The sequence below is a fragment of the Coffea arabica genome, chromosome 2e, assembly GCF_036785885.1.
Source record: "Coffea arabica cultivar ET-39 chromosome 2e, Coffea Arabica ET-39 HiFi, whole genome shotgun sequence".
In the NCBI taxonomy this organism is placed as follows: domain Eukaryota; kingdom Viridiplantae; phylum Streptophyta; class Magnoliopsida; order Gentianales; family Rubiaceae; genus Coffea; species Coffea arabica.
In genome coordinates, this window is record NC_092313.1 from 19,507,949 (window position 1) to 19,533,003 (window position 25,055).

Sequence of the window (25,055 nt, forward strand, 5' to 3'; positions counted from 1 at the left end):
CTTGTAGTCCGCTGGTGAAATGACATAAGATGCTGCAGGTACAAATTCTTTTCATCAAATGTTAAGTTGCATTTGTAACATTCAAAAAGGTCCTGAACCTGAACTATCATTAATATTCTGTTGCTCTAGAGATTGGCATGTTTCCTCAAGGAATTTTCTTCATTATCTAAAGAAAGCTGGTGCCAAAATGTCCATTTTAAGGAAAAAAAGCTACATTTAATCACAGATTGTACAATTTCACAACGTGCACTCTACACAAGTACTTTATCATATTACGTGCAAAAAAGCGGTTACCAGCTAGAATTAAAAAAAGGGGAAAAGTGAAAAGGTTCTAGAAGCATAGAAGACCAATCAAAACCCAATTCTAATATGTAATGATACCAAACATGATAGATTAGGTTTGCTATAGGAAGAAAGTAATTGATATACACAAGTTGTATGACATTATAATTACTTACCTTTTAGCTCACTTTGCAAGAAAATCAATGATAAATATGAAATTTGAGCTTCAGAATCTGAAGGATCGCAACCCGGTAATTACAATGCAAGGAAAAAGTATTAACACCTAAGAGCAACAATTGTCCTTGGGGACGCCTAGACATCCAAGCGGATCATAGAAGATGTTTGGCTTCAATCGTAATTAAATCACTAAATCATCAGAATATGCGCATTATGTACACAGTTATCCTAACACAATATGAATTAGTTAGAAATATCGAGAGCTTCCAAAACTGTGCAAAGTTAGATCAAACATTTCAACAGTGAAATGAAAAGTTTGTACCTCCATACGCGAAACAGAGATTTTGCATATCTTCCGTCTCAATTACATATCATATTATCGCCAAGAATCAGTTAAAAACCAATATTCATAGAGGACAAACAAGTACAAGTTACCAAAAACTCAATAAGTTTAAGGCTACTAATTAAAACGGACAAACCAAATAAGATGGACTAAAACGACCCTGACGATTCTCTGAGTCTTGAAAAACTTAAAAGACAGTTTTTAGATAACCTAATTTCAGACTGTCATCAACATGCCATTCTCGTCAACTCTGCCATGCTGACCATGATGAGATGGTTTTACCTTAATGATCCACTCCTCCTGCTGCTAGTATTAAAGTAGCATCAGGCAGGTCATAATGGTAATGCAAAACAAACAATACAGCTGCAGAATTGTCAAATTAATTGGCTTCAAAAGACGGCATTGAGATGCACACCATAGGTCTACAATTTTTGGCACAGGAGCAGGTTTAGATCTGTGCTGCATGTGCAATAAAACCCATAGAAATGAAACATATTATTATGTGTTAAACACCTAGACCTGATAGTGCAGGAAATGCTTTAAACTCATGATTCGTAGAACATCAACTTAATAGGCAAAGAGTGCCCTATGTATCCTCACTTTAGATGCATGTTTCTTGCATCCGACAAGAGTTGATATTCCTGCTGGTTTAATGACAAAACAACCTATGGATCCTCTACGGACTGTCTCTGTAAGAATGCCAATATTTTAAAAGTTACTCAACAATAATCATCAAAAGACAATTCATCCATAATAAAACCAAAAAGACCACAGCTTGAAGATCTAGTATACTTTAACCAAACTGACTTTCTAAGAAATGTTTCATAGGAGAAAAGTAAAGCGAGAAGACCTTATCCACTCAGAACGCAATATTTTGATGCTTTAAAAGTCGTGATATGATGATTCAAATTAAAATCACACAATAAGATAGAAAGGGACGCATGATGGGTCATCTCTGAAGGAGCATCTCCAAATACATGTACAAACAAAACCACAAGTTCTTACAACTGAATGTTTGGTCAACACAATTGTCAAAAAAAACTCTTATATAACAAACGTGAATACTGATTGTCATGTTTTGAGTTGTAATAATCATGAACCACAAAGTAAACCTTGAACAATGTCTCACATAATCTCAACAAAAATATTTCCACAAGGTTCTACGAAGCAGCACATGCTTTCAAGAATATGGATTACTGCTTACAGAGTACTTGAGACAGCATGAGTTCAAGCACTAAAAAAATAAAAAATCATCATATCACAGCACAACGGTGATATATTATGAAGGTATCACAGAGGAAAACAAACATTTAACTAAAATGCAAATGTTGTGGATATCATTTAACAAACATTGCTAGTTGGACTGATATCCACAAAAAAGCATAGTTTGAAAAAAGCATCCACAAACATTTATCGCGTACAACAACTATGAATGATATCCACAAAGAAATGAAAATGTGGGATAACAACCTTATGATCCTGCGACAATACACCCACACACGGCCATCTCGCCTTCTAAGGCCAAGCAAGAGCTTCCAGCCAATGGGCAATGCATCGCCAAAATCACCAGCATCAACATACTTCCTCTTCTTCCTTCTACTACACCATTGTCCCTCTAAACCCCTCAAAAACTCTAAAACCCCTTCCTCTGTCTCCAACCCCATTGTCCTTCTCCCCAATTCAGCACTATAAAACTCATCCCCATTACTCTCCAACGCCGCAAAGTCGACCTCCAGCCCATTTTTGTTCACTCTCTCCAGCTCCATCCCCACCCCATTTTCCAACAACCCCGGATTCCACCTGACCTTTCCGCCCCTCTTCCTCTTCTTCTCCACAACATTCACCGCAATTGCCATTTTTTCTTGCAATCCCAACCCCACCGGCTGTGGAGGCGGGGGAGGTGGTCGAGGTGGCAGAGGCGGTGGCGGTGGTGGAGGCGGGCAATTGGTAGCTGAATTGTGGTTAAGATAGTGTTTTAAATAGTGGAGAATGGCGTGGTTTTCGGGGTCAGCAGAAGGGGAATGTTTAGGCCCGGGAAGTAACCCCGGGAGGCGGGTACGTGGGTGGAGGTGGTGGTGATGATGGTGGCTTTGGCGGAGGCGGGAATAGGTTTGACGGCGGCTACCAGAGGACTCGTTAAAGAGGGAACGATCGATGTTGGGGACGACGACGTCGTCAGAGCGGTGAAGGTCGAAGGCGGAATTGGAGCATTTGGAGAGGGTGTAAAGCTCTGACTGAGATAACTTAGTTATGTCTATATTTGCCAAAGATTCTAACTTGGGCCCACATGAAGAAGAAGAGGAGGAGGGCGGTGGAGGAGTGGTGACCGCCGTGGCCATTTTCAAAGCAACACTCTCAACAGCGGTAACCAATAAAAGAGTAGTAGTAGTACGTGTTTTTGTGCCGTGCCAGGAAGGTCTTGTGGTTGTATGAAAAAGAGAGAGGGGAAATGAAGGACGGCGAGATGGGGAAAGAGTGAGTGAGAAATAAGGAGAAAGAAAGTGGGGGAAGGTGGCGGTGGTGGTGGTGATGGTGGTGGTGGTGACCAAATGGACCGAGGACTGAGGCGTTAAAGATGTCTGCAGCACTGACAGGTGGATTCTACTGCAATGCTACTGCCCCCGCAGTGGGCATATAGTTTCTTAGTTATTAGTAGTATTTGAATTTTTTTTCTCCAATTATAAACATATTTTTTAATTATTTTTTATTTATTATCAAAAAAATCTTTTTTTATTTCATGCACGACCATATCACAGAAGTTTTGTGATTGGATGGTAGATTATTTGAGATAAAATTTGAAAATAAATATTATAATATTTATTTAATGTGATATATATAAAATAAAAAATAATTAAAAAATATGTTAATGATATAATTAAATAAATTTTTTTAATATATAATTTATGTTAAAAATAGTAAAACCCTCAACCAGGTTCTGTACCATCCGCAATTATATAAGCAAGCAATACCTTATCAATTGTGACATGTCAAGTGAGCGGGAATAAAAAAAAAAATTCTAAGAGTGACTCTTTGTGAGTTTCAAGAAAGTTGTAAATGTTTAATGACAACTGCAAGATACAGGGATCATGAGTTCTCAAAATGGGTCTTTCGATAAATTTTGGAGTACAAGGCGTCTTACATGCAAAGAACAAGTTGTTTCATAATTTGTGAAAACAATTAATCTTTAATTTCCAGCCGCGCTGTGCCATTTGAGCTTACATTCTCCTTTATTACTTCAAAACTAGTACTGTAACTAGGGGTGGCAATTTCTGACACGATCCAAAAACACGACACGAACCTGACACGAAATTAATGGATTTGGGTTGAAGTTTTTGGGGTTCGGGTCGAACCCGATGAACCCGAAAAGAAAACAGGTCAATTTCGGGTCAACCCGTGGTGACCTGATATGACCCGATATGACCCGTTTACAAATTAAAAATAATTTAATAAACATAAAAATTATTTTATCTAACTAAACTAAATCATTCTTTTTTTTCAAAGGCATTAATTACTTAATCCTAAATGAATTTATTTACCTTGTATGAAGTTAAAATTATTATATTTGGACAAATAATATAATTAGTTTTAATTTATTTTATATTTGGTTTGGAATAAAACACTTTTACTGTGTTTAATTTATTTTAGATTTGATTTGAAATTATTTATTTAAATTTTTATTACTTGATGATGTAATTAATTTTGTGAGAAATTGATTTTATTAGAATTTACAGTGATGAATTAATAAATTAAAATTAATTTTCGGGTCATTTCGGGTCGACCCACCGACCCGCCAACCCAAAATTTTCGGGTTCGTGTCAGATATACTAGCCCGTCACGGGTCGGGTTCGGGTCAACAGATTTTTTTGCAAGACCCGACCCGCCAACCTGATTGGACTCGAATTGCCACCCCTAACTGTAACCCGTGCACGGATTTATGTTTAATAGAATAATAATAATAGTAAATGAATTATTTACATTAATTACATGAAAATGTGGTTAAAAATTTTAAAAGAGTGCTATTTTAGTATCTAATTTATATTGTATTTATATAACTTATCTAAAACCTTAAACTAAATTAAAAAATATGAGCAAAGATCATAAAAATACCTAAAAAATACTAAAAATACACCAAGTATAACATTGTTACTCCTTATTTCCATGTTCTCTCCTCTTGTGCTATTTCCCCTCAACATTCTTCTACTCCTCGTTACTTTCTTTCTTGCCTTCCTAATCCAACTTTCCACATCTCTTCAATTTTCTTCCTCTCACATACTTTATCTTCAAACCAACGACTTTTTAGACTGTTGGCCACCACTAAAAATTTTAAATTTTGATGGGGGTAGGAGGTAAAGAGTTCGAACATTGTCTCTTATCAATGTACCACTATATGTGGCTTCTTTTAAATCTATACAAGTGCGTAATGCACTTGTCTGATCTGATAGTGGTCCATCAATATGCCACTATTGTGACTTCTTCTAAATCCATACTCGTCTGGACCGATGATAGTTCAGTATCTGTTGATTTCTCTAAATCCCGTTGAGCCTCTCCCCCGTAGTGTAGGTTAGAGTATGAGTAGAAGTAGAAGTAGGCTACGTTAGCTGGTATCGTCACATAAAAAAAAAAAAAAAAAACTCTACCTTCCCTTTACCCTACCTTGATTCTATCAAATTGCACAATCTCTTACCTAATTTTGCAACTTATTTACCTCTCATTCTACTACTTTTTCCATCCATTTATAATTATAAAAAGTGACCAATTTTTCAACTCATTCTTCAACAAATGAGTACAGGTATGCAATTTTATTAGTTTCAAATGGGTAACCTAATTGAACCCATTAATTATTAGCTTTTAAATGGATAGATTGGGACAACTTATTTAGTGCTAATTAAATTAGATGTAAAATCAAATTCATTAGTAAGTAAATTTAAATCACTACAAATAAAATAATTGTATTCTACTTTTTGCAAAGGTGTATTTAACTCTACTTTTTGCAAAGGTATATTTAACTTTCTTTTCCTATTATTTAATTTTTATTAATTTTTATCCTACTCCCTTCTTTCCTTTTTAATTTATTTCTTGCATTCACGCTTAAATTATTTTGAGATTTTTGTAGAGTGTAAAATTTGAAACTCACCACTATTGGTTCTTCTATGTAATTTTTTATTTTTAGGTGAAAATTTATTTATTATTATAATGTGTTTTTATTTTTGTTGATTACAATGATATCTTATTTTGTTGCTCAAATAATATGGGCGAAAAAATAAATAAAATTTTGTAGTGGTTCGTAAATGTGTAACATAACCAAAATCATATAAAACTATATACATTTAACTCACATAAATCACCCATTTTGATACTTTCATCTCAACCCACAACTACAATTCTCTTAACTTTAACCTCCCCAACCCCATACTCTTATCTTTATACTCATTTTACCATTTATGATTTGTTACCTCACTTTTGCTCTTCCCAACCTTGTACTCCTATTCTTCTACTCCTTTTATTATTTAGGATTTGTTACTTCACTTTTCAAATTTTTTTTCCAAATAAAAATTTATAATTATAATCAGCAAGAAAAAGTAATTGGGTATAACTTTGGTGAAATACTACTATTTTTTGTGACAACTAGCCAAGATAATTGGCTAAAACAAATATTTGTTTAAAATTTTTGATAAACACTCCAAAAAACAACCATCTAAATGCCCCTTTTATTAATTTAAAATTCATATAAAATTTTTTTTTATGTGGACTTTTTGATATACATGTTATATGAAAAATTATTCAGATGGAGTTTTGCACATGTCAAAAATTATCTAAATGACATTGTATGTCAAAGTGTTTATTTCATTGGTTGGAATAAACGTCTAATAGGATAAGTTTAAGGCTAAAAAAATTGATTTAGTTGCAATAAGTTAATTGTATATGTCATCTGAATGTTTGACAAATTTATATGTATACTTGAAAGGAGTGTGCTAAAAATATTATTATATAAATGATTAAAAAATGGGACTAATCATATTATTCCTCTGATTTGACAAATCAATCTTTATTAATCAAGGAGTAAAACAGGCTAAAGTGATAAAGTTGTAATGGGTTGAATAATTTTACTATAGGACTAATCAAATTATCCAAATTTATTTTCTTTAATCATGGAAGGAAAAAGGGATTAAAGTCTAAAAATAAACAATAAACTATTTATTGAGGCTTCATTTGAAGTGGAAATTTTTAAAATTTTAAATTTGAATTGTCATAAGATTAGTTGTAAATCACTATTTCAAACTTTTCAATTGAATTTATGCATTAAAATAAATAAAAATCTAGAAAAAAAAAGTATGGGAGATTTGGAAGCCATTCAGAAGGCATCAACTAAAACCTCCCTTGTAATACATATGTATATAGATTTTGACGAATAGGTTGCTTTGCTACCCAATATTGCTTGCGAGTTGAGGTGAGAAAAAAAAGAGAAAGAGACTTTAAAGCTACAAGGGGTAGAGGAGAAAAGATGCAATTTGTTTTGGGAGCTTAGGAAAGAAGTGCAGGGGAATTTTTTACAACAACAGTAAGGTTTTTTTTTTTTTTTTTCCTAATCAAATAGTTTATTTTTACCCTGAAGAAAAGCATGTAACTGATCTTAATTTATCCTTCCTACCTTCCTTTTTATTTCCAATTTTTCCTCAAGCATCCCAACCAATTGGTTGGTGTTCATATAAAAAATCTAGATAAAAATGGAAGTAAATATAAACTATTTAGCAATTATGCATTTGGGAGTATATGTCCATTGGGAGGAAAGTGAAAAGGATACAGAAGGTAAAGGTTATTTTCGTCATGCACCCACGGAAATACCACCAATGAAAGGAATCGAAAGGAAAGTGAGCAGGGGAAAATAATGAAAAAAGTATCCGACCTGCCGGATTCGAACCAGCGACCTAAGGATGACAGTCAACACTACAGTCCTCCGCTCTGCCAACTGAGCTAAGGTCGGCTTGACGCGATAGTCTCTGTTACAACCATTAATAACTACATTTATAGTTTGGTTGAGTAATAAAAACTAATTGAAGCTATATAATAATGAAACATTGGGATTTTAATGTCCTTGAACCCGGGGATACGCGTACAAGTTGAACCTATCTGCTGCCTAATTACTACAAGTTAACTATTATGTCTATCACTTAATCATGTGAGAAGACAATCACTATGTCTAAATAAGTTTGCATGAGATAACTTACGTTAAAAAAACAAAAGGTTTGCATGAGATAACTACGGTTTAATTTAACATGCGGAATTTATATACTATCATAGTGATAGTGTGTTTTGATAGGAAATTATTTGAAATAATACTATAGCATTTTTTTGCGACTCGTTGTATGTGAAATAAAAATTGATTAAAAATATTTAAAAAAGATGTTTGAAAATATATTTAGAATAAATCTTATATGCACTGATGGTGTATATACTATCACGGTTGAATGTATGATATATATATATATAAAATTTGGATTTGAAATTCAAATTCAGATTATGTGTCTTGCATTTGGTGGTGAAAGTATATACACTGTTAGTATATAGAATATTAATTCATATATTTATGATGTAAGTAAAAAATTATTTGCCAAGGAATAATGTTCACGATAATACGTTATTGGACATTAAGTTCATGCGGAAGCCTTTTAGCATAATCCATCATTATTTTCGACACATTATTAATACGGGAAATGCAGTTTTGATCCTCAATGTTTGGTAGTTATGCAATTTTGGTCCCTAAAATTTTAGCAAAAACAAATCTAATCCCTAATGGTTGGTATTTGATGCAATTTTAGTCTTTAAATCTTCCACGAAAACAAATTTGATCCCCTGTGTTACCAATTTGAAGCAGATTTAAGACAATTGACAGATTTTTTTTTTTCTTCAAATATTTATGGAATTAGTCACATGCAATCACTTGTTTGTTGAATTAAACATTTTAAAAAGAAATAAAAATGCAAAGTAATCTTAAACAATATGAATAACTTACATAATGGTATGTCGGTAGCTAATTAACCAATAATTTGTTAATCAATACCAAAAAAATTAATTATTAGTATTATTTTTGCTAGGGGCGGTGGAGATGAAGAGTGAACATGGATTTTGGACCAATGGACCAAGTACTCTGACTAGTTTTAATTTTTTTAGTTTAACAAATTTTCTTCTTTTTACTAGTTAAGTAGTTATCACGGATTTTGTTGTTCAAAATTAGTTACTATTTTGCTTTTTTAATTCAGAATTTAATTTAATGTTCACATGACTTAACGTGACTAAATTCCGTCCAAAATTTCGAGAACAAAACTGCACATATGTCAAATATTGATGACCACAATTAATTTTGCCCAAACTTTAAGCATTAAAACTAGATTGGTGCTGACCATGGAGCACTACAACTAACACATTTTTCTCTTCTTGAGGTGTATGGTTTGAAAACACAGAAGGGGCACACTGGGCGGTGGGCAGGCCACAAGAAGGAGTTTTTTTATCAGCGTTCTGGAAAGCCCTCCCTTTTTTTTTTGGGTGTTTTCCTTTTTGTTCGCTTTCTTTCTCCAATAACCTTATTGGAGAGAGCCTCATCATCTTTTGGAGCCGGACACCAAGCGCCCGCCCTCCCAAAAACTTCTTCTCTGCTCCGGAGCTCCACCGCTCCAACCCCCCGCCCCCCTCCCCCCACAAAAAACACTCGCCCTCCAAAACAAACTCCCTTCCTCTATCCTGCAAATCATTCCCTACTCAATAGTCGCTAATAGAGTTCAGGTTTGCACGCAATCTTAACTGTTTTTACTCATTTCGGTTCCTCAATAAATCCCTTCTTCTCTTTCGTTTGTTCAATTGTATGTGTATATTTGCTTAGTTTCTATGGAATTTATGCCTTTGTGCTTATTTTTTATCATTACTGGGTGCAAAACCCTAGGTTTAGGAGTTTGACTGATACATTTATGGTCTCTATTGCTGTTTCTGTGTTAGCAGGATGCCAAAAAAAAAAAGGAGCAAGAGGAAAGAAAAACACAATACAGTACGATATGAATGTTATATTGAAAGACTCCCCCCTCCCCACCCTTTATCCACTCGAAAATGCCATTTTTGGATTTCAAATTAGGATTTTTCTTGAGCTAATGTAGATTACCTACCTCCTTTTGTAGCCGGAGTGTCCAATTGCCTTTGTCATAGTGGGTATTCAATAAGGCTTTACTGAAGAGTAGTTTCTTATGTTGTCTTGCAGTTGTGTTGTGCTTCGAAAAGGTTTTGATGGACAGTAATTTCTTGTGCTGTCTTGCGGTTTTTTTTTTTTTTTTTTTAAAAATCTTGCACCGCATTGTAAATGCTTATGTTGACGATTGTTTTTGGCCTTGGTAGCAGGAGAATAAATGGCTATCGTACCTTGTGGAAGTACATGGATGGCTCGGTGTGGAGTTCAGCCTCAAATAGTTGCTCGATTCACTGTTACAAACAAATTATCTTTGCCTCCAGATTGGTGAGCCATTTTTCTGTGTTTTGTGCAATGTGCTAGCAATCTAAGTTGGAGGGGCTAGTCCATTTTTCTTTTAAGTGCACCTATAACTCCAGAAACCTACGCCACACTTGAATTCCTGGAACTATATAATGCACTTTCAATCAATCTTCTGATCATATATTTACTTTCTTTTTGTACGAATATCAAGATATAATTCTTTTAGCCACAATCTTGAAACATATAATGGTTGTTCCTTGTTTTTTAATTGTACAACTTTACAACTTTAATAGGAAGATATAAAACTCTATATCATTGCTAATCTGATTCTACTTCCTAGTTGCAAGTTGACGATAATGATTTGTCTGAATTCTTGACAACAGAACTGTTTATCATCTGAAAAATTAGCTTAATCATCTAATGTTTATGCTGGGATCTATGTGAGGTTTTGGATCTTGAAAAGATGAAAAGACTGTGACCTGACTTGGTGGAACTCTGCATAACAAGCCTTGGTCCGTGTCTACCTCTCCAACCCCTGATTGATTAACAAAAGAAAACCATCTTCCAACATGTTTAGAGTCTCACTCACTTACACAGTGCTTAAAATAAGATAGGATAATAGCTGAAAAACATGGCTGCCTCTGGGAAATTTTCAGAGGGAGTGTTAATATCATACATGTTTCGACCCCATGCAAACCCTATTCTTTGCTAGCACAAAATCTGGTTAAGTTCACTCCACTTTTTGAATTATCCTCATCTTGCGGAGAATATACATTGTCAGGTCAGTGTACAGTGTACAAAGAGCTAGAATGGACATGTGGGTCAGATGAATATCAGGGCTCATACATTGGTTACAGGAATACTAGTACCCAAGTGGATTGTGACAGTTGTAGTTTGTTCACTTCGAAGATTGGTTAAGAAGGATCTGTCGTAGGGGTACTGACTACCAATTCTTGGTCACCAAGTAACAGAATGTTACTCAACCAAAAAGTATCTTTGAAAGTGCTGTAATCGAACAGATGTTCACACCACCAATGTACTTTTTTGTAAAGTCTGCATATGAGTCCTTTTAACTGGCTAGAGCAAACTTTGCACTTATATTATATTGCTGGTGACTTGTGGGATGCCAATTACAGTATGACATTGGCTGTCTTCTCACCAAACAGATATTGCACATGCAGATCTTATACATACTTTTTATGTTTTCAATTCTGTGCTGCAGTGTTGCAAGCCGGAGTAAAGTATTGGCATCACCAAGTTCAACCTTTTTTTCTCAACGTCCATTGCATGTACTTTTCAACTCAGGGTCGTGCAAGGATTCACGTCAGAAAAGGGGAGCTCGATTTGCAGTTAGAGCTCAACAAGTAAGACAATTAAATTGATTGCCTTGTCCTAATTGATTCACCTGTAACAAATTTTAAGTTTCTTGATTTCAGTATCTTATTTTGGGTGGCATGTGATGAACATACCATTATCTCTTGTGGACAGGATTATTATTCTGTCCTCGGTGTGTCAAAAAATGCCAGCAAATCAGAAATCAAAAGTGGTTAGTATAACTTCACTCTTCTCACCATATCATGCTGCTTTAAAATGTTCTAGTAGTTGGCATTTTTTATGTCACTTGAACTGAGCACCTTACTTTGTTAGCTTTTGCCTGAACTTTCTGGGTTTAGGAACTTATATCATTGCATGTCTGGCAAACCTTACTATTTCATAATTCGGAGTGCAGCAATTACATTTCTATTTTCTGCATCGAGAGTAGAGGAAAATGGTTATGGTATCTGTTTAACGTACTTAAGAGCTTCTAATTACACATTTGGACACCATTGCAAAAAGTATTCTGAAGATTTAGTCTTTGGGAGAATGTTTGTAGCTTAATTCTGGGATAGTTTCTTTGCAATACCCTGCAGATAATTGACAACTGTTTTTCTATTATTTGAAAGCTCAGATATTATGTAGTCTTGACTGTTGTCATTGTCTCCTTGAATTTCATTTTTTTTATCTTCAGCTACTTGTTAATTACCTGATGAATTTTGCTGTGGGAAAAATGTTGGTACATTTTATAAAAGCTTTTCCATAATTTTATACTTGTATTATCTATTGTTTTCTCTTCCTTCTGTTTGTATTGGTGTATCTGTTCTTTGCCTGAAGCATAAACATACTTTATATCATCATTCTGCATGAAAGTGCACCTTCAGTCTGATCTTTTTGAGTTGTTATGATGTTGATTGTTAATACTTTCATGTTCAGCATATAGGAAGCTTGCCAGAAGTTACCATCCGGATGTGAACAAGTAAGTTTCACCTTCAAACTTCAATAATTTGCTTGATGTCCTTTTGTTAATATGCATCCCTAGTCTTCTGTATTAATCAATGCTTTTTGTTTGACGATCTGCTTGGTCTTTCCATGGTACAAATTGATTACCGTATGATAAACCTTGAACTGGAAGAAGTTAATAGGTGAACATGTATAATGAGAGGGGTCATTTAAAACATATAAGTAGACGATGTAATTCAATTGAATGTGCTTGCACTAAATCTTATCAAGGAACTGTCTGCTTCTCCAATTTTGGCTGCTCTAGTTTTATGTCCTTAAATCATAACTAGGAGTTACTTTGTTAAGGAATAGCTGGGCTGTATCTCATAGTTACAGCTGAAAATGTTTCTGCTCATGAAAGCTGGACCTTCCTCGCATATTTCTTGAATTTTATTCAAGTTTCTCAAGCATATAGTCCAGATTGCTTTCTCATGGGACACACCACCTTCTTGACCAATTTCTTGGGAAGTGTTTTAAGTTTGCATGGGAAATAAGAGTTGTCAAGGTTGGTTTGACTAATTTCTAAAGCTACTTTCTAGTTCTGAACGTTCTATTCATGGTCATGAATTATGACTCACCGTTTTTTGCTCAACCATATGCTATATTTTAAATCTTATTGGTAATGAGCCTTTTTGGAAGCCATCTTTGGTATAAGATTCACTAGGACCTGAAACATTTGAATCTTCTAGTGGGCATCCAACTCAACAATATAATATTTTTTCTCCATATCAGACCTACCTCAAACTAGCCATATTTTACTCATTCTTAGAGGGATTTGATCCGATAAATATATGCGTGTCAATGAGCAAATGGGAGCAGCTGTTGACAACATCTAGTGCAAGGCATTTGCATCACAGGTCCTACTTCAGAAAGAATGGTCTTGCAATGATGTCCAATAAGATGGTGTGGTTAGTTGCTCACGCAAACTCAATGACAAAGTGACCACATGTTATATTCTCTCTCCATCTGACCTACCGCAGATGAGCCATATGTTAGTTGTTCTTAAAGGGATATGATCTGACAAATTTTTATTTGTGTCGATGAATAAGTGGTGAGCAGCTATTGACAGCATATAATGCAAGGCATTTACGTCAAAAGTCCTAGATTTAGAAAGAAGGGACTGACAGTGATGTCCAATAAGAAGTTCTGATAGTTGCTTACACCGACTTGGTGACCAAAGTGACCATGCTAAAATTTTTCTTCTTTAATTGTTAGTTCTTTTTTCCCTTATTCTGATTCTCTTTAGTCTTCTGGAGGGGAGTGTTATTGAAACTTGAAATCGATTAGTATGTAACACTGATTTGAGGATACATAGCCACATATGAAAGACTGAGGCAGTACTTAGTTCCAGCTATTTGCTACAGTGCATTTCTCATATCAGGGTTGAGGGTTTGATTTCTTTCCATTTGGTCTATCAAAATAATCTATCAGAAAGCTTGAAGCTGGCTGTCGTATTAGGTAGATGATTCCACACAATTGAAGCTAAATACCTAATTCTATGTGCCCTTTCTTTTTCTTATATTCCTTTTTGTAGCATTGCCATTTTCTGCTTTGCCACATGTGTAAGATGGTTACCATTAGCTAGACAAACCTACAGTTTCTAATTTTCAGATAAACTTTGTAAGTACATCTCTCCTTTAAGTCAGAGTTAGACAGGATATTTGGTGTTCTAGCAAAATGGTTTCAACTGTGAGTTACAGCCAAACCTTTAGATCACATTGGCAAGTTATAGATATAGTTTCACTGGGTGGAGAACTTCTTCACGCTTTGAACCCAGTTTGATATGAAATATAGCTCAATGTTCTTTAAGGTGGCCTAAACTTTGTTTTGCTATAGTTTTTTTTTTTTTTTTTAAGAAAATGAATTTACTTTGGTAGCCTTAATGTCGTTGAAATGGGTATTTGATAGCACGTGACCCAGAGTCGTTAGATTGGTTCTGTTCTTAGAACTTTTTCTTTATGCCACCAAATTTTCGAGCCTTGAACTCTGTTCCATATAAGTTGTGCACTTATTTAAGGATGTATATTATACGTTTTTTTAAATGTTCAATGAAGCCTAATTACTTGCTTGCAGAGAACCTGGAGCAGAACAGAAATTCAAAGAGATCAGCAATGCTTATGAGGTATGTCATGATCATCGTAACTGTTAAGGTTGAGTTGATAGCCCATCAATAATGTAGTCAAGGGAAAATTTGTTTGCAATTGCCAAGTTGAAAAGTAACCTCTGTGCGACAGGTTTTGTCAGATGATGAGAAACGTTCCATTTACGACAGGTATGGGGAGGCAGGGCTTAAAGGTTCCATGGGCATGGGGGTGAGTTTCTTTTACTCTGAGGAAACAGTAACCATCCTCTTTCTTTGAGAGGCTCCTGTGTATTGACTACTCATATCTTGACATCTTGTTGGTTCACTATGGTAGGATTTCAGCAACCCCTTTGATCTATTCGAGTCCTTGTTTGATGGCCTCGGTGGTATGGGTATGGGTGCCAGAGGCTCTAGGAACCGGGCCACTGAAGGCGAAGACCAGGTGTACAATCTAGTTTTAGATTTCAAAGAAGCCATCTTTGGGGTTGAAAAGGAGATTGAAATAATGCGGCTTGAGAACTGTGGCACCTGCGATGGGTCAGGTGCAAAACCAGGGACCAGAACTGCTAAATGTAGTGCATGCGGGGGCCAAGGACAGGTTATCTCATCTGCAAGGACCCCACTTGGTGTGTTCCAGCAAATAATGCCATGCTCTGCTTGTGGTGGTGCTGGAGAGACCACCACGCCATGCAACACATGCGGCGGTGATGGTCGCGTGAGGAAGTCGAAGCGGATTAGCTTGAAAGTCCCTGCTGGGGTTGATTCTGGTAGCCGGTTACGGGTTCGATCAGAAGGTAACGCTGGAAGGAGAGGGGGACCCCCTGGGGATCTTTTTGTTATTATAGAAGTTCGTCCAGATCCTGTACTGAAGCGCGATGATACAAATATTCTCTACACTTGCAAGGTGACCTACATTGATGCTATTCTGGGGACGACTCTCAAGGTCCGTACTGTAGATGGAATGGTTGATCTTAAGGTTCCATCTGGAACTCAGCCAGGGACGACCTTGGTAATGGCGAAAAAGGGTGTGCCTTTCTTAAACAAAAGCAACATGAGGGGTGATCAGCTTGTCAAGGTGCAAGTTGAGATTCCGAAGCGGCTTAGCGGAGAAGAGAGGAAGCTAATTGAAGAACTTGCCAATCTAAACAAGGCCAAAGCCCCCAACAGTAGAAGATAGTGGAGGAAGAATGGTTTTGTCCGCTGGCCAAAAGGGCCAGCACGTTTCATCCCTCAGTTCTACGATTGAGTTGTGATGTTTAGGCATTTTTTGACATGGTTTCTTCTATCTCAGCCAACAGGCAACCGCTTTTAGTCCTAGGGAAAATTTTTGGGGATTAAAATTGTATTGTGTATTATACTAACGATTAAGGAAAGGGGAAAAAAAAGTTAGAGAGAGGGATTTTCTGTTTCTTTTTACCCCTTTATAATATAAGTGGACTAATTATTTACATGCAGTGTAATTTTGTGCAGTAATTTACTACGACGTTACTCGTTCAATTTTTAAACATATTAAAATTTTGAGCAGGCTTTGTTTGTACAAGTAAAGGAAGGCGTTCATTTCTCTCTCTGTGTCTGGTAATAGAGATGGGATATTTGGTAATTTCAAAACTAAAACCTTTACACCAAAAAGAAAAAAAAAAAAAAAACAGGGTAAAAAAAGGAAGAGAGGAGAACATTTCTAGGGAAAGAAGTAACAAATTAAGACTCAATTTGCCATCCAGGCCCAAGCAAAGAGAAGGTAATTCTATGTGATTCAGGGAATCTAATGCATTGTTGGGATGTGCATGCAAAAGCGGAGGAGGTCGTATTCAATTCCATTGACTAGACAATTGAAATTTACGTGTCGACGTATTATGTTAATTCAAGATAATGCAAAATTACTTGGTTTTGGTCTGATGGCTACTAGGAGGAGTTTAAATTTCTTCCTAGAGTGTTGTTCAACATCATCTCTGTCAAGGAAGAGTAGCAGCAGACAGGAACATCACAGAATCAGCTGCAGGAGGCGTCCCCCTCCTCCCACCATCCCTTTCCCGAAGACTTCTCCTCCTAATAGAATAAGATTTATAAAAAAAAAAAAAAAAAAGACAATGCAAAATCTTGGCATTCCTTTAAATAGGAGGCGATAAATATTGCAAAAGCTTATGGGGTGAGAGAGGCTCGAACTCTCGACCTCAGGATAACTCAGAAGCTATGAGACCTACGCGCTAGCCAACTGCGCCACCACCCCTGTTGCTGTGTTTAGCATGTTTCAATTATTAAAAATGTTGGATGCTGTTTTGCATTTTTTTTAATAACTGTTTAGCGAGTTTTTTTTTTTCTGCCTTAACTTGTTCGATATTTGTATGTATTTGTAGATGGCCTCGTCCTAAAGCAAGTACATTATTAGACACTAACATCTAAGTATTTGTTTTTTAATTTTCAGGCAACACCCTATTTGATTCTTGTTTCTGCTTCTAGCTGATCATGATGTCCAAAAGTTCCTCCGTAAATTGCTTGAGCCTCTCTATTTCTTTGTACGATATTCCCCAATGCATCTGTATCTATCAAGTATGAACCTACAAAAGTTGACAGAATATTTCACGGAAATGCTGATTTATTAGATGCGAGTTTTGACTTTTACGTGTTACCCCGTTGGCGTTGAGACGCAAATTAGTAGTAAAACATGATCAAATCATAAGTTCTTTTATGGTAACACTCTCGTCAAAGGAAACTTTTATTTCTTAAATAACTTTTACACGCAAAGTATAACAGATAGTGTAATCAGATAATCACACAACACTCCGTGAAGAATTTGGAAGGAGTGAGAAACTTTTAGGGGTAATTGGTTCCGTTCTCCAGAAGAGTATTTCTTATCAGTTTCTCCAAGTTCTGATAAGAAGAGCCACCAGGTTTAGTTGCTAGCCGGGCCTTCTCTTTCCATTCCAGGGCTTTCGCCCTCATGTTCCTCCCTTTTTCTCCTTCCATCATCTCTTTTACTGATTCTGCCACTTTTTCCCTAGTAGCATTGCTATCAATCTCTACCCCATTTTCCCAGGTTGAGCATGCGTATCGACAATTTGTCTGTTGTTCGGCAAAAAATGGCCAACAAATCATTGGAACTCCACAAGAAATGCTCTCAATTGTCGAATTCCAACCACAGTGAGTCAAGAAAACTCCAACAGACGGGTGTGCTAATACTCGTTCTTGGGGACACCACCCTGCTAAAATACCTCTATCTTTGGTCTCTTCCAAAAATTCTGCTGGCAAAATTGCAGATTCACCACTCACTAAGTCTGGCCTAATGATCCACAAGAAATTCTGTTTAGAATCAGCGAGTCCCCATGCAAACTCTTGTACATGTTCAACCGACATAACTGTGATGCTTCCAAAGTTCACATATATTACAGACTTCATTTCCCTTTGATCAAGCCAATCAAGACATCCTACCTCTTCTTCCCACAAACTCGATGCTACTGACTCAAGTTTGCCAAAATTTACATTCTGTTCCATCATTAGGAGTGGACCTATGGTATAAACACGATCAAACTTTGTATTGATGGCTTCGAGGACTTCTTTCTCCAAATCGTCGTAGGTATTGAATATGATGGCCCTAGCCCTGGACGCGTCCCTAGTTTGTACGATGTTGTAATTTAGCATGATGTCTTCTGGATCGGTTGTCCTAATGAAATTTGGAAGATCTTTCAATCGGATCCCTTTCATCCCGGGAATCCAATCAATAGTTGTATCAAGATAGCCGTTAGTAAGCCAGCTTTCATCTGTGCAAGAAACGTAAAACCTTAGCTGAAGATCTTAAAACTTGTACGCTAGAAGTTCTGTTAAGAAAAGAAATCAGAGCAATTCAAGGTTTTCAAAACGAGAATTTTTTGGGCTACAGTAAGATAAAAACACAAGTCAAATGTAAAGAAGAACATGCCAGAACAGGCTTTAACTGATGAAAGGCTAGATTCTAATCAAATCATGGAGACGATTTGGATTAATCTACGGATCTACCTTTCAGCGGAACATATCCTCTTGCTACTAGTTCAGCGTAGTGAAGGTATCCCATGAAACCACAGGCACTAATAGTGAAAAACACCACTTCAGGAATATTCAGCTCTTCAGCAGCTTGCAAAGTGAAACTCATCACCCCATCAGAAACTATGCAACTAACTCTGGGAGAGTCGGACGATTCATTGAGATTCTTAACGAGATTCAAGAAGGGAACTAAACATGTGTTCTGAATAGAGTTGCATAGTGCAGGAATGTCCTGTGTTGCATTTGTATCCGACGGCGAGAGACCATCAGGAATGGTCTTGAATTGGAAATCATCAAGTCCCTTGACTGAATCAGGACCATGAGCTCGAATAAGGCGTCGATGATTAAATTCTGTGTTGACAAAGGTGATGTAAAACCCCTGAGAGTGAAGGATTTTTGCCAATTTTAGTATGGGGCGGATGTGACCTTGTGCTGGATATGGAATAACTAAGGCATGAGGCTTCATGGCTGCTATGTTCTCGAACAAGAAGTCTCTCTGTGCTGTGGAAGTAGAAGCGGAAACAATTGAGAGCCATTTTTATAATAGTGTCCTTACATAGTCGTAAAACTGCAAACGAATTTTGACCTGTCTTTTTTTTCTCTTCTTCCTAGCACTAGCAGGTTTTGATGCATATCTTGATTATGCATGTTGATCCAGCACAAGGGATACCATTGTGGCAACGTCAAATGGATGCCATCAGCCATCCTTGTATTTTTCGTAAAATTAATTCAGGGAGGGGAATATTTCAATCAAGCCAGGCCAAAATATCTTACTTGTAGGACCAAATGTCTAGTTTACTTGTATTGACTGACTTTTCTTCAAAGATTTCGGAGCAAATCAGAAATATAAGACGAATAGGATTTAATTTGCAGATTCTGTGTGTAACTTATTTGACATAGGAATTTGACTAGTCATCTTTGGAATTGGATCGATTTCATGATAAACACGCTATAGCTGAAATGAAATCTAGAAAAGCTCCCTGAATTTGCTACTTGGCTATTCAGGACATCTCCCTTTGTGTCTGTCTTGGTAGTAAAAACATACGTGCAATTTATGCACCCAGAGCCCGCAGAAACAAAAGGGTAATTATATTGAAATCCTATTGGCTTTAAGAACTGTAGTACTAATAAACTAAAGAGGATGCCGTGCCAGTTACGAGAAAAAGTTATCGTCGATGTGACCATCCATCCAATAGAGAAAATGTATATAATTGCCGATTTTGTATGTAGCAAAGCAACGACCATTTTCTGGCTAGCATTGGATTTTTCTTTTTTTTTTTTTTTCCTTGAGAGTTTTTTTTCCCTCCCTTTTTGCTTGATTTTATCCTACTAACACTTGTGGAGAGAGAGAGAACGTAATTGTCCAATAAATAGTTTGTACTTATCTATTTTGGAGATTATATCACCAAAATAGATAACAATCCAAGCTCAACGAAGGTGGCGTTTCGCATCCCAAAGAACGGAAAAAAGAACAAAAAATATAAATATATATGAGGGCGGGTATGGCTGCTGCGCCAGCATCTGTTTGAATTGATAATATACAATAACTCAAAAAACATCTCATTCATACAATATATCAAAATTTTTATAAAAATTTTTCATATACACTGTTACGGTAAAATTTTTCAAAAATACCTTAAAAAACAGCTAATTCAAATGGACAATATTTAGGTGACAGACTCTTTAATAGTTAAAGGACCATTTTGGGCAAAATGCCACTCCTACGACATTAAAACGGAAGACTGACCAAAATTATTGCCTATTTTTTAGACTTCATTTCTCTGTTCTTAAGATGCGTCTTCTCAATTCCAAAAGACTCTGCCTAGGTTCACGCTTCACGCCACTGCCTTATCTTCAGATGAAGTCAAATGTAGAAGTGGTACCCCAGCCAATTAAAGACAAAAGTTCAACGTTTGAAATTAATTACCACCAGTCATTATATTGGTTTAAGGGGAGAGGCAATTTGGGAGCAGAGTCAGCAGACCAAAAAGAAAAAGACAAGAATTATTAGTCACGGGTCTGATTTGATTATTTTGGAGCACGGTTCAAAGTTGCGGTCCCATTCGTGGATCGTTTGACATCGATTTCGGTATATTGATTGTGGTTTCGACAAGACGTAAATTTTAAAATATTTAATATTTTAAAAATTATGAATTATATAAAAAATATGATAAACAAAAATAATTAAAAAAAATTAGCAAAAATAATAAAAGTTCAAATCGACTAGGGATGATTCGGACGATTCGGCAGTTTCTATCTGCTTCGAAGCTGTCTTAGTTGAGTTCTCGGTGATCCATTATCTTAGAGTCATTTTGTTTCGGTATCATATTGGAGAGCTTCGTTCTGGTGACGACTCGGCCCGAGTCTTTGAACCATGTTCTGGAGTGCATCTTCAAGCCCAAAGCTCCACCCTCCGCCTTGCATCTTCACAGCGGTGTCTTATCTTTTCCACTCTTTAACAGTTACAAGTAACCCAATCGAGAAATCGGAATGGAGTCCAGCAGGAAACCTCATGTAGTTTGTATCCCACTCCCAGCCCAAGGCCACATTAATCCCATGCTAAAACTTGCCAAGCTTCTTCATTATACCGGATTTCACATCACTTTCGTCCACACAGAATTCAACTATAACAGATTGCTCAAGTCCAAGGATTCAGATCCACTAGACATAATACATGACGATTTTCAATTCCGGACCGTTGCTGATGGCTTGCCAGCGTCCAACCAGCGAGGTATATTGGATCTTCCTGACCTGTGCGTAGCCATGCCTGTGCACTGCAAACAATCATTCAAGCAACTCATATCGGAACTGAACTCTTCCCCTGATGTTCCACCTGTTTCTTGCATAGTTTCTGATGGTGTCATGAGCTTCACTTTGGAAGTAGCTCGAGAATTCCGAATCCCCGAAATCCTGTTCTTTACGCCCAGTGCTTGCGGGATGTTAGGCTATCTTCAGTACGAAGAGCTCAGAGAAAGAGGCTACTTTCCCCTGACAGGTATCATGATGCATATTTGGGTCTTTTTTTCTGTGACTATTCTGATAATAATTTATAAGAGTATCTACATGATGCAAACAACCTCTTTTCCAGATGAAAGCTGCTTTTCTAATGGATATCTTGATACTGAGCTTGATTGGATACCGGCAATGAAAGGGATTCGACTAAAAGACCTTCCCTCGTTCGTCCAATCCACGAATCCTGGAGACATAATGTTCAATTACAACCTAAAGTCACTACAAAATGCTCTGAGGACAAGCAGCTTAATTCTCAACTCATTTGAAGATTTGGAAAAAGAAGTTTTAGATGCTATAAGAATAAAGTTTCCAACTTTGTACACGATTGGACCCCTATCAATGCTTGAACAACAACTCCGCGGAGGGAATTTGGATTCCCTCGATTCCAGCTTGTGGAAACAGGACATGGGATGCATAGATTGGCTTGACAAGAAGAAACCTGGATCAGTTGTGTATGTGAACTATGGGAGTTTGGTAATTTTGACTCCAGGTCAGTTGAGGGAGTTTGGTTGGGGATTAGCCAATAGTAAACATCCATTCTTGTGGGTGATTAGGCCTAATCTTGTAAATGGTGGGACACAGGTCATATCTCATGATTTCTTGGATGAAATCAAGGACAGAGGACTGCTGCTTGATTGGTGCCCACAAGAGAAAATTCTCGGCCATCCTTCGATTGGAGGATTCTTGACACACTGTGGGTGGAATTCAACATTGGAAAGCATTTGTGAAGGCGTGCCAATGGTTTGTTGGCCTTTTTTTGGTGAACAACCAACAAATTGTCTTTACATTTGTACCAAATGGGAAATTGGAATGGAGATTGATAATAATGTTAAAAGAGATGAAGTAGAAGGGCTAGTAAGGGAGTTAATGGAGGGAAGCAAAGGAAAGGAAATGAAGGAAAAGATCATGGAATGGAAGGATAAAGCAGATAGGGCTACAAAGCCTGGTGGGACATCTTACAACAACTTCAAATTGCTGGTAAATCACCTAAGAGGGGAATCTCGTGCCCAAAAGCCTTAGCTCATTTCATCACTCCAACCCAACAATGCCTAATTTCCAGATTTTAGTTAAAGGTAACTTGCAAATATGCAGTAATCAAGAAAATGCATGCATGTTGGCCTGTACCTAATTATCCAGATTTTAGATAAAGGTTACTTGCAAGTATGCAGCAACCAAGATAATGCATGCACGTTTCCTATTCTCATGGCTTGAGCTTCAACTTATCTTGTGGGATCGACTTCTGCCCTGATCAAGTAAATTTGGGCTGATTCCAATTTTGCATCTTTGATGCTTAACTTCTCTCTCTCTCTCTCTCTCTCGATATAGTAGCTGTTTCATTTTATGTTATGGGATGTGCTTGTAGAACTCAGTTGTAATCGTCTATGATCACCAGTTAAAAACAAAAAAAAAATTGGTATATTTGCAATAACTCTTTGAAATTTAATAGATAATAAAAATGAAAAGAAGTCTGTGAATATGATGATTCCGAATCCAGTAAACACATAAGGGTGCTTAATTCTCATCTTTAAAAAAAAAAAATTGTTAAGTGATAGTAAGATCTTTGATTTGACTGGTTGGCCTCCGATTTTTTTATTTTCCTTTAAAAGATTTGAAATCAACCTTGAGAGAGAGAGATACAGAGAGCTTAAAATTTTTCTTTCCCACTTCATTTTTAAAAGAAAGTTGTATGACCTCTTACCATAATTTAAGGCATGAAGGACAGGGGATGAATGTAGAATGAAAAAGAAAACTTAAAAAAATTGAACATGATACCTCGTGCTACACTGTCAATTAGGCCATGTAAGTCGGGTTTTAACAAGTCCAAACTCGACTCATATAGTTAGTATCATTTGCGGATCTCGGATTATAAGTTTCAAGTTGATAAACGTGAAACTAATACTTGAATCACAAAATATTTGGGTTATGAGCCAAATTTGGGTTTAACTAAAACTCACTTATTGTTCATTAATTTTCTTAATATAATTACTTTAGTTATTCAGTTCCCAAGCTAATTTAATATCCATAGAACTACAACATTAAAACTTTTTTGTGAAAAACACAAACAGAAAATTAATATTAATGAGAGGTAGCAGTAACATTATAGCGACCGCTAACTCATGGGCAAGAAGGACTTGATCCTTGCCAACTTTATCTAATACTAGGGCTGCAAACGAGTCGAACCGAGTTGAGTTTTGGCCTAATCGAGTCGAATCTTGACTTAATTTTATTGAACTCGAACTCGAGCTCGAGCTCGACGAGCTGACAATTTAAAACTCGAGCTCAAGCTCGAAAAAAATAAAAAATAATTATTTTATTTTTTAAAAAATAAATAAAATAATAATTTTTTCTTAATAAATAATAAAATATTAAGGATATATATGTAATTTTACTATTAAAATAAAAATATAAAAAAAATATATGCTTAAAATAAAAAAATATGTATATATACTTTAAAAAATAAAAATAAAAAAATATATATATATGCCCGAGCCGAGCTTAATATTTTGAGCTCGAGTTCGAGCTCAATTTCGACTTGAGCCAGCTCGAGCTCGATATTGATCCAACTCGAGTCGAGCTTGACTCGAGCCACTCGCGAGCGGTTCGGTTCGGTTCGTTTGCAGCCCTACCTAATACAACTTAGAATAGAAAGACGACATAGTTATAACATCATTAATGACATTCCTAACATTGGGGGTGAGCCAGATAACGTGCAAAGATAGGATAAACAATAACATACAATCAGTTTTGACTGGTAGAGAGGTACAATAAAGGTCCGTTTGATAAAATTGAAATCTAAAATCTGAAATATGAAATTTGAATCCATTAAATTATTGAATTGTTAAATAGTAAATCTAATACATTTGAGTGTATATCACATTCAGTGATAAGTGAATAGCTTACTTAATTTTAGGAGCAAGTTTTGTTTAGAAAATTCAGTGTCAGTTAATTAATTCAAATGTTCAATTTTTGATTATCAAACAGTCTAAATATGTTAAGATCTAAACCTATTAAATTTAAGTGTTAAATTGGTGATCAAACAGGACTAAAGCCTCATTGCCGACACTAATGCTCTTCCAGACAAGCTAATGCTTCCGCTTGAACTGCAGATTCTGCAAATTACAAATAGCTTCTTGGAGATTTTGTGCATTACCCGACCAGGAGAATTTAAAACCACAAAATCCATACCACCACTCACCAACTGAGCATCAAAAGCCCCATCTGTGACAACAGTGCTGCAATGTAGTTATTTGGATACATAATTATAAATACCAAAGTATAAATGTATTATATATATGTATGTATGTATGCATATAGATACAGATTAACTGTTAGGACTTATATTGAATTTGAGTCTA

The 25,055-nt window shown here is 36.2% G+C and overlaps 4 protein-coding genes and 2 non-coding genes across 10 annotated transcripts; 2 read left to right on the forward strand and 4 right to left on the reverse strand.

Moving 5' to 3' along the window:
* Window positions 1–192: 192 nt before the first annotated feature.
* LOC140036810 (methyl-CpG-binding domain-containing protein 8-like) lies at window positions 193–3,438 on the reverse strand. Of its 2 annotated transcripts, none has more exons than XM_072079634.1 (2): window positions 2,273–3,438; window positions 193–1,256 (listed from the first exon to the last, which is right to left on the reverse strand). In XM_072079634.1, exons 1-2 carry the CDS (start codon window positions 3,139–3,141, stop codon window positions 1,115–1,117), a joined length of 1,011 nt encoding a protein of 336 aa, XP_071935735.1. In that variant the 5' UTR covers window positions 3,142–3,438; the 3' UTR covers window positions 193–1,114. The 2 variants fall into 2 exon arrangements, with proteins under 2 accessions (XP_071935735.1, XP_071935736.1); XM_072079635.1 differs by lacking the exon at window positions 193–1,256 and adding an exon at window positions 1,464–1,491.
* A 4,262-nt stretch (window positions 3,439–7,700) lies between these two features.
* TRNAY-GUA (transfer RNA tyrosine (anticodon GUA)) lies at window positions 7,701–7,784 on the reverse strand. The gene is given in 2 exon segments: window positions 7,701–7,736; window positions 7,748–7,784. It is a non-coding gene; the product is annotated as a tRNA-Tyr (tRNA).
* A 1,502-nt stretch (window positions 7,785–9,286) lies between these two features.
* Window positions 9,287–16,121, forward strand: LOC140004208 (chaperone protein dnaJ A7A, chloroplastic-like). Of its 3 annotated transcripts, none has more exons than XM_072079636.1 (8): window positions 9,287–9,580; window positions 10,184–10,298; window positions 11,497–11,638; window positions 11,763–11,820; window positions 12,525–12,567; window positions 14,664–14,712; window positions 14,825–14,902; window positions 15,008–16,121. In XM_072079636.1, the coding sequence occupies exons 2-8, from the start codon at window positions 10,192–10,194 to the stop codon at window positions 15,848–15,850; spliced, it is 1,320 nt and encodes a 439-aa protein (XP_071935737.1). In that variant the 5' UTR covers window positions 9,287–9,580; window positions 10,184–10,191; the 3' UTR covers window positions 15,851–16,121. The 3 variants fall into 3 exon arrangements, with proteins under 3 accessions (XP_071935737.1, XP_071935738.1, XP_071935739.1); XM_072079637.1 differs by having other exon boundaries at window positions 9,462–9,580; window positions 10,181–10,298; window positions 15,008–15,997; XM_072079638.1 differs by lacking the exon at window positions 9,287–9,580 and having other exon boundaries at window positions 11,711–11,820; window positions 15,008–15,997.
* Window positions 16,122–16,815: 694 nt separating this feature from the next.
* On the reverse strand, window positions 16,816–16,900 carry TRNAM-CAU (transfer RNA methionine (anticodon CAU)). Its single transcript is given in 2 exon segments — window positions 16,816–16,851; window positions 16,863–16,900. It is a non-coding gene; the product is annotated as a tRNA-Met (tRNA).
* Window positions 16,901–17,370: 470 nt separating this feature from the next.
* On the reverse strand, window positions 17,371–19,289 carry LOC113731662 (7-deoxyloganetin glucosyltransferase-like). The gene is made up of 2 exons (XM_027257041.2): window positions 18,664–19,289; window positions 17,371–18,428 (listed from the first exon to the last, which is right to left on the reverse strand). The coding sequence occupies exons 1-2, from the start codon at window positions 19,151–19,153 to the stop codon at window positions 17,485–17,487; spliced, it is 1,434 nt and encodes a 477-aa protein (XP_027112842.1). The 5' UTR covers window positions 19,154–19,289; the 3' UTR covers window positions 17,371–17,484.
* Window positions 19,290–20,929: 1,640 nt separating this feature from the next.
* LOC113731661 (7-deoxyloganetin glucosyltransferase) lies at window positions 20,930–22,980 on the forward strand. 2 transcript variants are annotated; one of them, XM_072079639.1, is made up of 3 exons: window positions 20,930–21,418; window positions 21,536–21,682; window positions 21,776–22,980. In XM_072079639.1, the coding sequence occupies exons 1-3, from the start codon at window positions 21,178–21,180 to the stop codon at window positions 22,717–22,719; spliced, it is 1,332 nt and encodes a 443-aa protein (XP_071935740.1). In that variant the 5' UTR covers window positions 20,930–21,177; the 3' UTR covers window positions 22,720–22,980. The 2 variants fall into 2 exon arrangements, with proteins under 2 accessions (XP_071935740.1, XP_027112841.1); XM_027257040.2 differs by having other exon boundaries at window positions 20,930–21,682.
* Window positions 22,981–25,055: the final 2,075 nt, after the last annotated feature.